The following is a 17500-nucleotide window of genomic DNA, read 5'->3' as shown; positions in this document are numbered from 1 at the left end:
TTTTGGCACTTCAGCACCATCACACACATAAACATAGAAAATAAACACCTGCCCGTCTGGGCTCTACCTAATACACATGTTGTCTCTACCTCACCTATAGAGCGCCGTTCACACACGGGATTAGAACCAGCTTCCTCAGCCATGTACGGTCCAGCAGCCTCCAGGCTGGGACCACACCAGCACCCTTGGGGGGAGATGGTCCAGAAGTCCTCCCGACTCTGACCGTGCCACCCTCTTTCCGTAGGCGTCGCTGGGCCACCCAAAACCTCAGGCTTTACAAAGCCTCGTGGCCCCTCAGCCATCCTGGCTGAGACCACACAGAGCCTCTCTCAGGCTCCCATCTCTCAGGCTTCCTCAGCCTTTCTTCCTCCAAGTCATACACAGAGGGTTGTTTTAGCCCTCCTTGATTACAGCAGGCCTCACCTGTGATCACCTCTGGCAAAAGACAATACATGTAGTGGAAGGGTGTGGACTGGCAGATCCCACTACCCAACATATCCCCCAGTCCACATGAAATCCAGCCCAGAACAACATCTAGATAAATCGCTCTCAGCAAATTACACTTTGTTGAAACCACTGCAGATTTCTGGATTTCAGTTATCTTACCCAGCTGAGGTATCTGGGTGGGATATACACGCCTCCCAGCACTTATACTGTACACATCACCACAGAATGTATACTGGAATATTTGTAATGACTAGACTGCAGGGTATTGGACTCATATCCATCACTTTTACACAGTATTAGGTTGAAAATTGCATTGCATTTAATCTTTGAAGACATTCCATCTCTGAGAATGGTTCTGCTTTCGGTGGTCTCAGGCCTTCTTAGCCTTATGAAATGAATTTCTTGTCAATTAAATTGCATTGAGACTGACAGGTAAATAAATGTAAAAACAATCTTCAAAAGTCATAACTGCAAAGCTGCAAGAAAACCCGACATCAGTCCTAGGGATGAGCGAATTGACTTCGGATGAAACATCCAAAGTCGATTCGCATAAAACTTGTTCCAATACTGTATGGAGCAGGTACCACTTGGAACCGAACCCAAGTTCAGGAAATGTTTTGTTTTGTTTTTTTACAGTAGAAATCAATTTATGAAGTTATTACGTGAAGTCTTACGAGACTTTGAAAAGTAATAACTTTGGCTCATCAGAGCCAATGTATTCTAATACTGTACGGAGCTCTTGCTACAGTACTGGAACGAAGTTTTATGCGAATCGACTTCGGATTTTCCATCCGAAGTCAATTTGCTCGTCCCTAATCAGTCCCATGGCTTTTAGTATCACTTTTATGCTGACGACACACAAATCTACCTGTCTGGTCCAGACATCACCACCTTACTATTCAGAATCCCACAATGCCAAAACTTCCAGATCCTCCTCCTTTTCCTCTCGCTTTCTATAACTTAACATGGATAAAACAGAATTCATCACCTTTCCTCCCATCTTGCTCAACCCCCACCCCCAACAGACCTATCTATCACGATCAATGGTTGCACACTCTCCCCAGTCAACCAAGTCCGCTGCGTTGATTTCTGCCCTCTCCTTCCGACCACACATCCTTTCCACCATCTGCCGCCTCCAACTCAAAAACATCTCCCGCATCCGCGCTTTCCTTTGAGTCTGCAAAGATGTTTGTACATGCCCTCATCATCTTCCGCCTAAACTACTGCAACATCCTCCTCTGTAGCCTTCCATCTAGCCCCTCCAATCTATCCTTAACTCTGCTGCCTGACTAATCTACCTCTCACCCCTTACTCCTCTGCCTCTCCCCTCTGCCAATCCCTTCACTGGCTCCCCATTCCTCAGCGAATTCAGTTCAAGATACTAATAAATACATACAAGACCGTCCACAACCTGTCCCCTCCCTACATCTCTGAGCTACTTTCCTGATACATCCCAACACGCAATCCTCACAAGACCTCCTTCTCGCCTCTCCTCTTATCACCTCCCACAATCGCCTCCAAGATTTCTCCCGTGCATCCCCCATACTCTGTTACTCAGTACCCCAACATATCAGACTCTCACCTACAGTGCAATCCATCAAAAGAAACCTAAAAACCCACCTCTTCAGACAAGCCTAAGACCCTGCTGCCTCTATACCTCCATAACCAGCTTTACCCTCTCCTACTGTGTCCTTCTCCCATACCATGTAGATTGTAAGCCCTCACGGGCAGGGCCCTCTCTCCTTCTGTACTAGTCTAACTCGTCTTGTTCATGCTTAGTGCAATTGTCTGTATTATGTATGTATACCCCTTTTCATATGTATAGTGCCAAGGAATGAATGGCGCTTTAATAATAAATAATAATCAGACAATGCGGGCCCTTCAAACTATTCTAAAGGATCATTATCAGTACAGAAGAGAACCAATAACAAAACACTTTTCTCAGCAATGCAGGCACATATAAACATGGGACAACACAGAAGCCTTCATCTGCCAAGCGCCCATGTAACAGGTCAGCCAGTTTCATAGGTACAAATCTGCTGACAAATGTCCTTTAAAGGAATTGTATGAGCTTAGTTTACTTTTTTCCAGAATTAGCGCTCATGCACAAAAACATATTTTTTTCCCATTTCCATTAGTTTCTTTTATAGGTCCGTATGCAGAACCATTTGCTTCAATGGGTCCGCAAAAAAATAAAATTGAAATGACTTAGTGTGCATTCCGTTTCGTATGTCCGCATGTCCGTTCTGCAAAAAAATAGAACATGTCCTATTCTTGTCTATTTTGCGGATAAGGACAGGCATTGTTACAATGGATCAGAAAAAAAATGGACGTGACACAGATGTCATCCAATTTTTATTTTTTGTGGATCCGTGTTTTGAGGACCGCAAAATACATATGATCATGTGCATGAGCCCTTAGCGTCCCTCTTATCCATGCAAGTGAACAAGGCTGAGATGGAATACCAGAGACGGGGCATGGACAAGAGTGGCACTGTTTCAAGGACAAAGAAAAACTGAATTTGTATCTCATAAAATGCTTTCAAGCCCCTAAAAAGCCAAGAAATCCAAAAAGAAATTTCAAAAAGGCATAAGTCATATCTGAAGGCTCTGTGTCCTAAATAAGGCATACTACAGATACCTACCTACATACATATGGCCCAATAAACAGCATGGTCAGTGGAGCAGCATAGAAGCAGTAAAATGACTTATGACAACAGCTGTAAGTGGGTAAATGAAGTAGTAGCATATAAGAGACTTGTACCAAAGAACAGATTTATTTACCAATTCATGTTTTTTACGGCTGGCTTCTGTCTCTTTCTTGGCCAGTTCACTCATCTCTTCCTTCATGTCTCTGATCTGTCGCTGCATTCTTTTATTCTGCTCTTTTTCACGGTTCTCTGCTGCGGCTCGCTGATCCCGCTCTTCAGTCAGCTTCTCAATGTTCTCCTTCAGTCGGGTTACCAGGCTCTGTAGGCGACAAGTTTTCCAATTATATCTATATACAGAATGTGTCTAGTTTGTTTCTTTTTGTTACCTGCATTATCTGATAACCCCAATACATATTCATAATTACTAACGAGAGGGTGATGTATGAATAATCAAGTAACTGAACCCTCCTGGACACTGAAGAACAGCAGTTACACCCACCTCCATGCGTTTCACTTGTGTCCTCTCAAATTCCAGGCGGGTTTCCAGTTCCCGGATTTTGGCCTCCTGTCTGCTCACCACAGATTTATCCACCATGGACTGCTCCAAGAACTCCAGCTGACTCTGCAAACCTTGTAACTGCACAGGAAAGGATAATGCAAGATGTTAGAAATTTCCAATCCGCACAACATTTAAAGAACTTTTTTTTGCCAGTCTTGAATTCCTCCTGGGCAAAATTTATGCAGAGCTGCACACCTCTCAAAGACTTGGCGCTCCTCTAAAAATGTACAGCAGCCTCCTAGTTCATGTAAATTTCTGTATTTATTCACGGCAGAAAAGTGATGTGAATAAAGTGGTTTGTAGGGGGAAAAGTTGCAGCAAAAATGTGAGACTTTCTGATGCCACAAAAGTGTCATATTAATGTCCCCTAGTCTTCCTATTTTCAGAGTTCACAGAAATAAAAACTGACAATTGAAACTCATTGCGGTGATTTCGGATGTATAATAATATAATTATAGTATCTGTGTAATCAGTTATGTACACATATATATGGACACTGTAGAGCTGTTCTTTGAAAATGGCTTAAATGTTTAAACGGGTCATCCCACGAAAAATATTCTACAGTTTTTAAACCAGCACCTGGGTCCGAATCCTTTTGTAATTGCATGTAATTAAAAATTTAGCATAGCCACTGAGTTACTCAATAAAAATCTGTCTAGCGCCACCTGCTGTTTTTATTTATTTATTTGACCTGCTCACTGAGAAGGCCGCACATGCTCAGTTTTATCCTTCAACTGCCTCATGAGTTATGATAGGCCGAGATCATGGACACGCCCCCTGAGCAGCAGCAGAAGAGACACTCCCCTTGAGTCGTCAGCTTCATATAAATCTAGCAGAGCAATGAGTGGGGAGATGTCAGGATACATGTGAGGTACAGGGCTGGTTTTAGCTTTGTTAGACCTCTTTCACACTTGCGTTGTCCGGATCCGGCGTGTACTCCACTTGCCGGAATTACACGCCGGATTCGGAAAAAGGATCAGTCTTCAAAATGCGTTCAGTGTTACTATGGCAGCCAGGACGCTATTAAAGTCCTGGTTGCCATAGTAGTAGTGGGGAGCGGGGGAGCAGTATACTGCTCCCCCGCTCCCCACTACACTTTATTTACCATGGCTGCCAGGACTTTAGCCATTCAGAAAAAGCAAAACGTCGGATCCGGCAATGCGCCGAAACGACGTTTAGCTTAAGGCCGGATCCGGATCAATGCCTTTCAATGGGCATTAATTCCGGATCCGGCCTTGCGGCAAGTGTTCAGGATTTTTGGCCGGAGCAAAAAGCACAGCATGCTGCGGTATTTTCTCCGGCCAAAAAACGTTCCGGTCCTGAACTGAAGACATCCTGATGCATCCTGAACGGATTTCTCTCCATTCAGAATGCATTAGGATAAAACTGATCAGGATTCTTCCGGCATAGAGCCCCGACGACGGAACTCTATGCCGGAAGAAAAGAACGCAAGTGTGAAAGAGCCCTTAGAAAGAGGTTTCCATGTACTATAAGATGTCTGATTTTAATTTTTTACATTAGTCATGGGATAACCCCTTTAACTGCTGAGACAAATAGAATGTGTCCATCAGGTAATAAATATAGGGGTGATTGAGAAATTATTTTATACAGAGCGAGTGTGCTACAATCATGGGGAAAACAGTTAAAGGGGTATGTCAATATTGGTTTATTTCATGTTCCCCTCCCTTGATGAGAATAACCGGAGAGGGGCAGGAGACATGACATTCTCCATTGATAACTATTAAAAGTTGCCTACCAGGCTGGCGCTGCTCCCCCCCCTCTAATTATACTTCTGGCACTCCATCACCACAGGCACTAGCGAGAGATTTATTTTAACACATGTGCTGTAGTGATGGAATGTAGATGACAGACCATAAATGTGTTGTCAGTTCATTGTGGGTGTTAACCGAGTCCAGATCAAGTGCACAATGTACGGCACATGATCCAGGACGTGCCAGGAGCATTTCTTCACTGGGGAGTGCTGCACTGGCACAGTAGGCAACTTTTAATACCTTACAATGGAACCGTTTTTATACTCATCAAGGCGAATAACATAAACAAAACAAAAAAATCTTGATATACCCCTTTAACAAACTCAAAGTAAACATAAAATAAAAGCAACAATAACATAAATGTTATAAAGGGGTTCTCATCAAGACATCCACTTTTTACACTAAAGGTCAGCTTATTTTCACATGTCCAGCCATTTCAAATCCCAAACATTTTCCTGCCTGCCATTTATTTTCCTTTTGCCAGACAACCCCTTTAACGTTACGTAATCATGTTAATGCTTTCATAGTGGTCAAACCTAATACTATCAAGTGAAAATGTGAACAAAAGAAAAGAAAAGCAATACAAGGTTTACATAGGAAGGGATATTCTAAAGAAACACAAAATGAAAAAATCTATAAGATATTGACGCCTTGTTCCTTCAAGCCTGTATTAATCCACCAGTGCACAACACCTCATTGTGCACTGGTATTGACTGGGAATTACTTAATGCGTTTTATTTACTTACTTTCACTAACACAGATCAACATGGCTCTTAATTACTAAAGATGAATGCATGAAGTGAATGAACTGCATGCAAGAGCCATCAAGAGATGCTAAAGGGTCACTGAGGTAGTTACATTGCACATATTTCTGAAAACACTTTATTCTTTACCATTCGTTAAATTCATCAATACAATTTCTGCAGTATTGTCTAGTGAGAAAATCTAGGCTTTTCGTACAACCAATTATTGGGTATATGTTTATTTTGTTAAATCTAAGCCAGAGACTAAACAGTCAGCAGCTAATTAGCAGATTCTAATTTTCACAACAGCAGGGGAGGAGTGTGCTGATCTTGTGGGAAGCAGTGACCAGCTACTCATATCATATGGTTACGCTGCAGGTGACACAGCTGCACATATATGTTCACTGTGCAAAAGAACTTGCACAAATACAGCTTTTAGACTTGTTTTGGGCATGGATGGATGCCAAGAAATAAAAGAAAAATGTACAAACCAGTATCTATCACAAGGGAATTGCTCTAGAACGTCAACATTTTGTAATGGGAGTGCATAAAAAGCAATTAGTGTAGGTGATAAGTGTCTGATCAGTGGGGGTCCTACTGCTGTGTCCCACTGTGTCAATATGAATGAAGCGGTGGATAAATATTCATGCTGCCATTCCATTCATCTCTATGGGACTGCCAAACAGTAGCAGAGTACGTTGCTCAGATACTTCTGTCAGTCCTATAGATCTAAATGGAGCTGCAACATACTTGCTTGATTGCTGGTCCAAACAGCTGATTGGCAAGGCGCTGGAAGTCGGTACTCCGCCAATCATCAACACACTAGCACTTCACAACCCCTTTAAGTCTTCAGGAATTGTAAAAGGGTTACCTGAGATTTTTATGCTAATGACCTGTCCTCAGCATTGGTCAAAAGTATCTAATCGATGGGGTCCAACACCCTGGACCCCCACCGAACAGCTGTTTGAGAAGGCACCACGCTCCTGTGAGAGCTGCTGCCTTCTCCATGCTTACCAAGCACAACGCTGTACATTGTATAGCGTCTGTGCTTGGTATATAGCAGCTCAAACGCCATTCACTTCTATGGGGTTGCGCTGTTCCTAGGCCACGTGACCGATGAACATGTCATCACTGGCCTATGAAAAGCTAAGAGAAGGCCGTGGCAATACTGCAAGCGCTGCTGCCTTCCCGAACAGCTGATCGTCGGGGGTCCCAGCTTTCGTACCCCCCACCAATCAGATGTAAAAATCTCGGAAAATCACTTTAAAAATGCATAGGAACTCTCCAATTTGTTATCAGAACACTCCTACAACTGAGCAGAACAAGTCTCAGAATATGGCAGCGTTTACACATCCTGGCCACAAAAAAAAAATTAAATCGGGGGCAGGCACAGCCACAATATGGGTGCATTGTTGCTCTATGTCAAGCACCCCCGAAACCTTCAGGTTTGAATAATTTAACTCTGGAGTGATGTAGACGGTAATGAGCTATGCAAAATATTTCTATGTCTGTGACAACTTATCACCTAAAAGCACAAGCATTAATTTAACTTCTTGGTGAATTGCTTTTTTCCAACCGCATAATTTTTCTCTTGGCTCAGCTTAGAGCACTGAAGATATGGATGCAAAGACCACAACATCCTTTAAATTAATGATGCAAGGTTTAATATATTAACATATAGATTTAGCTTAAAGAAAAAAAGCAGGATCAATGTTTTGGGCTTCTTGCCGATGATCCCTGTAAGGCTTACCCTGACAATTGAGGGATGAGTTATCATAGATTAGACGATGCCTCATTAATTTCAAATTTACAGGTCAATGATACAATTTGCATTGGAGTAATAGTATTACATTTGGCTCCTGTGTTCTCTCTCGTTTCTTTTAAATGTCAACTAAAGCTTGTTGACTGCAAAAATCTAACAATTAGCAGGTCAATTTAGCTGCAAGGTTACATATGCCACAGCCATTAATTGGCTAATGATACCTAGCACAAGTCTGCACGAAAGAGAAAATAAACCAGAGAAATTACAGGTGAAGATGAATCAGTACAAGTCACTTGTGTTTGTGAGCGCCCAGTAATTGGAAGGCTTACATGAAAAATTGGGAAAATTGGTCCAAACCAAGACACTTTTTATTTAAAGGAGTTGTCCCAGTATAAATATTCTACAATTCTCAAACCAGCGCCTGGATCTGAATACTTATGTAACCACATAACTGCATGTAATTAGAAATTTATTATAGCTTCATTAGAGTTAGGGCTCATGCACACAAACGTATTTTCTTTCCGCTTCCGTTCTGTTTTTTTTTTTTTTTGTGGACCGTATGCGGAACCATTCACTTTAATGGGTTTGCAAAAACAACTGAAGGTTTTTTGTGTGCATTCCGTTTCCGTATTTCCGTTCAGCAAAAAAGTAGTGCATGTCCTATTATTGTCCGCAAATCACGGTCCCAGGCCCCATTCAAGTCAATGGGTCCGCAAAAAATACGGAATACATCCATAGGTCATCTGTATTTCGCAGATCCATACTGTAGAAATGCTATGCCCAGCCCATATTGCTTATGTGTTTGGTGATTAATAAGTTACTGTTTCATTTTTCGATCTGCAAAAAACATTGCATACGGAAACCACACGGATATGTTTTGTGGAATAACGGAACAGAAGAGCACTTAAATCAGAAAAAAAAAAAAACTTAGATCTGGAACAACGAATCTGTGAAAAACGGACCGCAAAACAACGGTCGTGTACATGAGCCCTTATTCAATGAAATCCATCTATATAGCGCCACCTGCTGTTCTTTTTTTAGATTTCTCTGTCCTGCTCACTGAGATAGAAGCACATGCTCAGTTCCATCCTTCAACTGCCACCAGCTGCAGCAGAAAGGTGCCACCAAGCTGCTTACCAATAAAAAATAAAAATAAAACTCTCACATTTATCATATAAAAAAATAAAATTACCGTGTTTTTCACCCTATAAGACCCCCCCACCCCCCACCAAGTGTGTGGGGAGGGGGGCGTGTGTTATGGGGCGAATACTAATGAGTGTTTCCATTATGGAAGTGTTCATTAGTACAGGAGAACAGTAAAGAGGCAAATGCAGCTCTCCGAGGGCTCTGCACTCACCGCTTTCTGGTCTTCTTCTGTCGGCTCCACGCTGTGCTGTGACATCAGCACTCTGTGACCTCACGCTGTGCGGCATTAGGTCACAGCACAGCGCGTGGCAGGAAAAGCAAGGAGCGCACTGGATCCTGGAGCAGCAGCGGCATATGGAGCAGGAGAAGTAAGCGGATTTATTGTTTTCGTATGATTTGAGGTCTGAATGGGGGTCTTATTAACATGCCAGTCTCATCTGAGTTCTGCTGAATAGGGGTATTAACATTGGGGGTCTGATCTTAGTGTCTGAATAGGGGTCGCATTAACATGGGGGTCTGGTCTGAGGTGGGAATAGGGGTGCCAACATTGGTGGTCTGATCTGAGTGTCTGAATGGGGTTCTTACTAACATGGCGGTCTTATTAACATTGGGGTCTATTCTGAGGTCTAATTGGGGGTCTTATTAACATTGAGGGTCTGGTGAAAAATATATTTTTTTTTCTTACTTTTCGCCTCTAAAACCTAGCTGCGTCTTATGGGCAGGTGAGTCTTATAGGGCGAAAAATACGGTATGTGTCCTGCATTGTGAATGAAAAAATAAATAAAAAAAAGATGCACAATGCCTAAAATGCAGGTTTTTTTTGTCAGCTCCCCTCCCCCAAAACCGCACAGTCAACACAATTGTGGAATTGTACTTTTCCATTTTACCCAATAAATATATTTTTTAAATATTATACAAAATATTAAATAATGCCATTAAAAATACAACTTCTCACAAACAATCTACACCGACATAAAAATGGCAAAAGTTATGGCTCTTAGAAGGTGAGAATGGTAGAAAAAAAAAAAAAAAAAAAAAAAAAAAACATGGCTTAGATGGAAATGGGTTCCGTGTATCTGCCATAAATAAGAGAACAATGCAAAAACCCTATGCTGCATCATGATGACTGGTGTAAAGTCTGAACGTGCCCCTCTACACGGCATGGCTTGGCTATAGCCTATTTGCATTCAGTCCATGTTGAATTGCATTCAGAAGGAAGCAGTGTGACCTCTGTCTGCTTACACAATCCTGCTATAACTTATGCAGCAATTAAGGTAAAAAGTAGATAAAAGTCTTCCTGAAAAGATAAAAAGGTTCTAGTCCCAAGACAATTATGTGTTTCAAGTTTTATCAAATTATTAACGAGCTCTCTCAGGGCAGATAATTATTAGGCCTGTAAAACGCGTACAATATAGTCAGCAAAAGGAGACTTATCCAGCGACTGGGACCATACATTAAATGCTGCTTAATGATACTACAGGAAAAGTAAGGAAATATGAATAAGAAATAAGATATATTTTGTTCTCTGCCACAAGATTTTAACCACAATGTTTCAGGCCAATCGGTGCAATGAGTGAGAAATACCATACTACTACCAAATTCCTGGATTTTAAACACATGTATTTAGTCATTTTTTCCATTTTCTCTAAAAAAAAATAAAAATAAAAAATAAAAAAAATAAAGCAACCCCCTGGCTGCCTTTCCGGCTCTAACAGCAGGCTGGCACTTTTCCTAGAATCCTGAATAGCTTCTATATGCACATGAAGACATGTTGCTGAATAAGGAAGGGCTAATGCACACGGCTGTAGCCATTTTTACGGTCCGCAAATCCGATGCACTGAGGGGCATGACCAGCACTGAAAAGCTTAAATAAGGTGCCCTGAAGAGGCTAGGATCCACCCCTTGGTGTGATTAATTTGCATAAATAATTTAAGGGGTGGTCTCACTTCAGCAAATGGCATTTATCATGTAGAGAAAGTTAATACAAGGCACTTACTAATGTATTGTGATTGTCTATATTGCTTCCTTGGCTGGCTGGCTTCATTTTTCCATAACATTATATGCTGCTCGTTTCCATGTTTACGACCACCCTTGCAATCCAGCAGCAGCTTCGTATTTGTGCTGCAGCTTGGCCATAACCCCTTCCATTTATCTATATGTTAAATGCCCTTTTCTAAAGGAAGATAACCCCTTTAAAGTCTTTTTTCTCAGGAATGCTGCAACTGACCACACAAGTATAAATGCAATCAGCAGGACAATCCTACCAGACAGCATGTCTAGTTTAATAGGGGTGATCCTGCGGATATGTGCTCTTTAAAGAGGTGGAATAATTTCAGTATATTTTAATCAAAGAGTAGCATGGTTGTATTAGTCACTGGAGAGTGTGGTCAAGGAACTATTTTATTTCCTAGTTCATGGTTTTTGGGGGTTGTGTATGACAGAAGGACAGGGGCAGACTGGAAACCTAAAGTGGCCCTGGAAATAAACCTAAAAGTGGCCCCATGTTGTTGGTGGGTCCAAATCGATGCAATGTGGGGCAACACAAGTAGGCCGAGTCAACAATACCATAGCGCAGAATACTGTCCTATCAGAACCATATATCACAATGCAGCACCAAATATTGCCCAAAAGCTCTCCCTCTGTAGTGGCTTGGGCAGCGCCCTGGGCATCGGCCGACTGGGAAATTTCCTTGCAAGTTCTATGGCCAATCCACCTCTGCAGAAGGATCTTGTCTCCTGTGTTCTTTCAATCCCTGCACCATGCACCACTTCTCAGGCTCTGCACAGTATAATGAGTTTGTTCTGGAGTGTTCCTTAACGTAATGGTATGCATACTATGTACTGGCACTAGGCCAGGGAGACTCTTACCTTCTCCTGCATCTCTTGCTTCTCTTTGCTGGCTTCCTCAAGTTGCGTCTGCAGGTCATTGATCTGAGCCAAGTCTCGGGAGGACTAAGGGAGGGAATGACAGGGTTTGTTAGCTTGCTCATTGAGAATGGGATGCCCTCCCCACCAAAATAATACAATGAAATATTCTCTGCTTGAAGGAGTTCCACAAAACACAGTCCCAAGGCTCTCAGACTGAGCTAACTGGTCTGCAGCAAAAATCGATTTGCTTTATTTACATTACAAGCAGTTAATCTATTGATAAAGTTGTGCATTTAATTAAACTCGATGTTTGTAAGCAGCAGGTTTTGTGCCGGCTGTCTTCTGCTCAAACAGGCAGAGCATTCAGCTCAACGAGACCAGCAAAAGGCACATGTGAAACTGTAGCATAGCTATTATATCTTCTGGCGAACACAAATACCATGAAAACAAGCAGAGGATACACTGTGCGGAGATCTGAATAGAGGAGCAAATGGACATGTGCCGGCCAAAGGACCTAATCTCATGCTATGGTCGTTTCATCTGAGCCTCAAATATTCGATTTTAACTATTATTTACTATCACTGTGATGGTTTAAAGATTTTATGTTTTAGAAGTGCATGGACGACCTGTCACATTACACGTGCATTAAACGTGGCTCAAAGACTTTGGGGCCATGAAATCTGTTTATCCAGAGGCTTGGCACGTAGTCACAAATAAGACTTGGTTCATGTTTGTGACTAGCAAACAGCAGTCCCTCTGTACTTTAGGATTGTGCAGAATGCTCAATATAGGCATATACAGCATACGTACAACTGGCATTGCTTCACCACAAACACTTGCTAGATGAATGTCAGCCAAGCCTGCTGATTTGAGTGGGATTGGCTGACCACCTAATGTGTGTGGAAGTCTCCCAATGGCAGATGTCAGAGATTGGTCATGTTGGATTTAAACATGTGTGATCCCGTTTGACCTCAGGAGATAACCGACCCACTAGAGGCACCAGGCAGCGGCTATCTCTCCTCCCTGATTCACAAGACATGCATGGTCTGTCGAGCATGCATGCATATGGGGGAATTGGGTGGAAGAGATTTCAGTAGACCGTTATCTCGTGGCATCGCTAGTTTACAAGATTTAAGTTCTGACTTGTTGAAACGGCTCTGCATTGACTTGTATCAAATTTATTTGCATCAAATACAATAATAACCATTATTTTTTTTTAAAAGATGGCGTACTGCCCGATTATTAACCTAGGAAAGGCACTGGAGTCTGTCCGGCTACTCGGCCCTAGGCCACACAGAACACATAAATGGGCAACTAATAGTTAGGCAGCAATTTTTCTTGAAGGAAGAATATTTTCTCTGCTTTGTTACCTGTAGTTTGCTACCATATAAGTCAATGTCTCAATTCAAAAAGAGCTTCAAGACATATTCTTTTTGGATGTTAACTTGAGATACCTATTTACGTCTAATTAATTTGATTTGAAAACTATTCTCAGGCAAGACTGCCTATAGCAGTTGGAAGATTTTCTTAAAGAAAAAAAAAAGAAAAATTACTGAAAAGATGTAATAGGAAAAATAATAATGAGTCACCTGAGCTACAGCTGCCTTTTGTTTCTTCATCAGCTCGTTCATATCCTCCTGGTCCTCCTCCATTCTGCTCTGTAAATCATTCTTCTCCCTCTGCACGCGGCTGATTTGCTCCTCCATCTGTCAATTAAAAATACAGAACTGGTTATTAACGAGCAAAGACCAGAGAGCAAGAAACACAAGTATTAAACGACGACATTTGTCATTTTGCTTGCAGCGGCTTCATTAGGTTTGTTCCCCTTCTGAATTTAAGTTTTTGATAGAAATGCTAACTGATGAAAGTTTATTTCCAGGAGACAGTAACAATAGTGCCCAATGCTTCCATTTTTATTAGTAGTGACCAACAAAAGGCAACCTTGATAATCTAAGAAATTACATCAACAGCTATACAGCACGTCCGGGAGTAATTCTCTCACATAAACGAGGCAGCAAAGAAAGTCTTATTTTATTTACACATTTTACATCATAGCTAACATGCTATTGTTCACAAAATGTATTAATAGTCTAAGATTGCTCTAATTCCTCACAATTGCGCTGGTCTACCCTGGTTTCGATACTCCTGGATTACTTTATTGTCACAGCTCCCTCCCCTGCCAGTGCTTGCTAGGCAATAGGTCTAAAAGTGGTGTTCTAGACTTCAATATTGAAGTCCTATCATCAGGACAGTTAATCAATATCAGATTGGTGGCAATACAACCCCGGGAACCCCATAATCATCTGGTTTGGGCAACAGTTGGAGCCGGAAAGTATACAGTGAACGGAACCAAAATCTCAAGGTTCTATCCACTGTCTAGTGGTGGTGCCAGGGTACTAGTGAGGTGAACGAGAGCTAAGCTGCAGTATGTCGGCACCAGAAACTACACAGTAGATGGAGTCTTCAGTCTACAGTCCAATTTTTGGCAACAGCCTGCAACAGCTGTTCTGTAGGGGTGCCGGCCAAAGCGAAGAAGACCACTTTAATAAACTATGACTAGAGGTAATTATAGTGCCTGCATATAGCACTTGGATTTCAACATAAGGCATGTCAATTTGCACAAAAGGCACGCCAATCACAGTCTCCAGTGAGTGACAAATAGTATAGCTTCTTTTTCACACTTCGCAAACACACTGCGTTCTGTGGTGAAACCCGGGATCTGATGGTATGACTCAGCACAAGAAGTGGGTATATAATACATTTTTGCTATGAGGTCCCCTCTGTTACTTATGACAGGTTTACACCGCCTGATAGTTGGGCAGATTATTGGGGATGAACATTCCTGCAAATGCTTGTCCCCCCAACAATCTTCTGTCTGAAGGTGCAGAATATGAAATTATTATTACAGCACTCTGCTGCCCAGAAACAATGCAGCTGTATGAGGAAAAGCGATCACTCGTTCTGATACTGTGGGGGTGATCACTGCATGTAAATACAGAGCTTCACCCCCACTGAACGAGCAACAAGTTGTCAGAAAAGAACACTTCCTTCCCGATAATCAACTGCTCCTCGGCCCCTGTAAATCCACCATTAGTGTGTAGATCTATATAGAGAGGATAGGGCTGCATTACCACATTCAGTAAATGACCACATTAGTGTCCAACTCCACTTACAGTAATAATGTATATAACAAAAAACATCTATTCCTCCTTTAATATCTGCCTACCATTTTATATTATCCTGTTTTATATTATTTTAAATATTGAAGCTACGACAAACATATAAGGGATTCTATTACATGTGTCCCAGGAGATCAGCCAGGTTCCTCCTTCCTCCTCTTCACTATCCTATGTCTGGCTGTGAGTCAACTGGCTGAAGAAGGAGCCTCATTCCCCCTTTTACTGTTTGCAATAGGAGACCAGAAATGAAAACCCTTGTCACCAGTATGTTAACACCTGTGTGAGGAATATGGATTATCATCTGCTGAAAGGTAGCAGAGGTAGTAAGCTCCACAGGGGGGCCCAGCTTCAAAGCCAGCAGATGGCAGAGGACCTCTAGCAGTCCACCAGTGTTTACAACTTTTCACACTTCCATTCAGCCAGCCAGGAACCCAGCTAATGGAACAGGGAAGACCTCTCTGCAGGAGGTCTAGTCCATTCCCCAGTTCAATGAAAATTATCAGAGTTTCTGGGGCCAGCAGTTCATAAGAAATTATGAATCGCCCGGCCAACACAGGCACAAACCGGATACGTATTTGTGTCCCTGTGGCAACGATGAACAGGCCCGTGGTCATGGTTTGGTGGTGGGATGCCAGGGAAGGGAGATATACATATCTACCCACAGAAACTAGCGGTACCATGCTTGGACTCTACTTGTAGCCGGAACCCAGGCGCGTCTGTTGGTCAGAACCATCTCTCTGTGACCTTCTGGTCTGAAGCTATGAACCCTAAAGGGTTTTGTTGGTCATTGAGCTGCCAGGATCAGCAGGGAGGGAGGGACCCTTCAAAGAGGCAGGAAAAGGAAGGGCCGGCTACAATTTAAAAGGCTTGTGCCATCAAGCGTGCGTGTCTTTTCTCTGAAGGAGGGTCACATCATGCCATGTGTTTAGAGGGACCTGCAACCTTCTGACATCACTGCCCTCTATGTGAATACAGCTAAGAACTCAACACCACCCAAAAGGACTCTTCCATCTGGCAAACTGACTTTTGTTCTGCTTAACCCTGTTTGTACCATACCACCTGTATTTGTAACCTCAGACCACTGTATATATTCCTTGTGTGTATAGTGTTACTTCTAGTGAGCCCTTAAGGTGATTAAATATATAATTTAATCTTGTGCTGTCTTGTATCTCGATCACGAATCCCCCACGTCCGTGTTTCGGCCTAATTATACGCTACCGCGGGTTGGTTTCTCACCTTATATAATCCCGTTAGCGAACCGGGCTTATATCAAACAAGGAACTGGTGGCAGTCTTCCCGGGCTGATAATGCGCTGTTTCACTGAGGCAGTGAAAAAGCTCTCTCAGCTTGTTGCCTCTCTGTGCCCGTATGGACCGAAGGAATCTGTGAAACTGTACCACGACTGACGTTACCCGCTCCTCCAGGAGGGCGTAACGTCATGCCTTGGTAACCAGTGACCATACCGTATCTCGTGAGCTCGAAGTAGTTGACGTCTGACGTCAAGCGGGCACAAGGGGTGGTATTAGTCACAACCTGTATGAAAATACTGCAGAAAACTGCACTACGGCAGGGCTACACACATTGACTCTAAGCAGCAAGTATGTATCGTCCTGCCCTTACCCGCTTTTAACATGAAAATACTTTATATAAAGAGCTCATGCACACAAATGTATTTTGTTTAAATGTCCATTCCATTTTTTTTACAGGTCCGTACACGGAACCATTCATTTCAGTGGGTCCACACAAAAAAAGAAAAATTACTCCGTGTGCATTCCATTTCCATATGTCCGTTCTGCAAAAAAATAGAACATGTCCTATTCTTGTCCGTTTTGCGGACAAAGACAGGCATTGATACAATGGATCGTCTGATGCAATACAGACGTTTTCCGTTTTTTTGCGGATCTGTGTTTTGCAAACTGCAAAATACATAAAGTCGTGTGCATGAGCCCTAAGGCAAAGTTTTTCTATCCACCAGTCTGGGCAAAAATACTACATACTAAATAACCTGTTGGGGTATATGAAAATTGGTGTGGTGGTAAAGCTTATTTAATGGACTTAGAAACACATTTGTCTATAATTCTTTATTTTCAGATATTTTCACAGCTATGCGGTATAGCAGCTGAAGGCAGAAAGCAACGGCGCTAGACTTAGGAGGGGTGGTGCTGTTAATAAAGAGAATAATGCTGGCTTCAGAAAGTTAATGAATCTATTAGCACATCATTCCAAAAGCAAAACGACTTCTCTGGCTCTGGCTTAGCTGTCATCTATCTTATTATTACTGGGGGGGAAACTGGACATAGCTTAGAAGAGACATTTATTAAACTTAGTTTAAATGAAAATGTCATTCCAAGGCTGCATGCCCCAGCTACCCGTAT

General features: G+C 42.3%; 1 protein-coding gene across 21 annotated transcripts in view; it reads right to left on the bottom strand.

Annotated features, from left to right (window-relative positions):
* The window catches only part of MYO18A (myosin XVIIIA), a 314632-nt gene that overhangs the window by 26338 nt on the left and 270794 nt on the right, over positions 1-17500 (bottom strand). For all 21 annotated transcript variants that reach the window (XM_044283668.1, XM_044283669.1, XM_044283670.1 and 18 more), the window contains 4 exons: positions 13536-13652; positions 11947-12030; positions 3597-3734; positions 3231-3416 (listed from right to left, as the gene is read on the bottom strand). In XM_044283668.1, coding sequence (XP_044139603.1) covers positions 3231-3416; positions 3597-3734; positions 11947-12030; positions 13536-13652 — 525 coding nt within the window. The remainder of the gene's footprint in view (positions 1-3230; positions 3417-3596; positions 3735-11946; positions 12031-13535; positions 13653-17500) is intronic.

The sequence above is a fragment of the Bufo gargarizans genome, chromosome 3 (assembly GCF_014858855.1).
Source record: "Bufo gargarizans isolate SCDJY-AF-19 chromosome 3, ASM1485885v1, whole genome shotgun sequence".
In the NCBI taxonomy this organism is placed as follows: Eukaryota; Metazoa; Chordata; class Amphibia; order Anura; family Bufonidae; genus Bufo; species Bufo gargarizans.
This window is presented reverse-complemented; position numbering and strand designations above follow the sequence as displayed.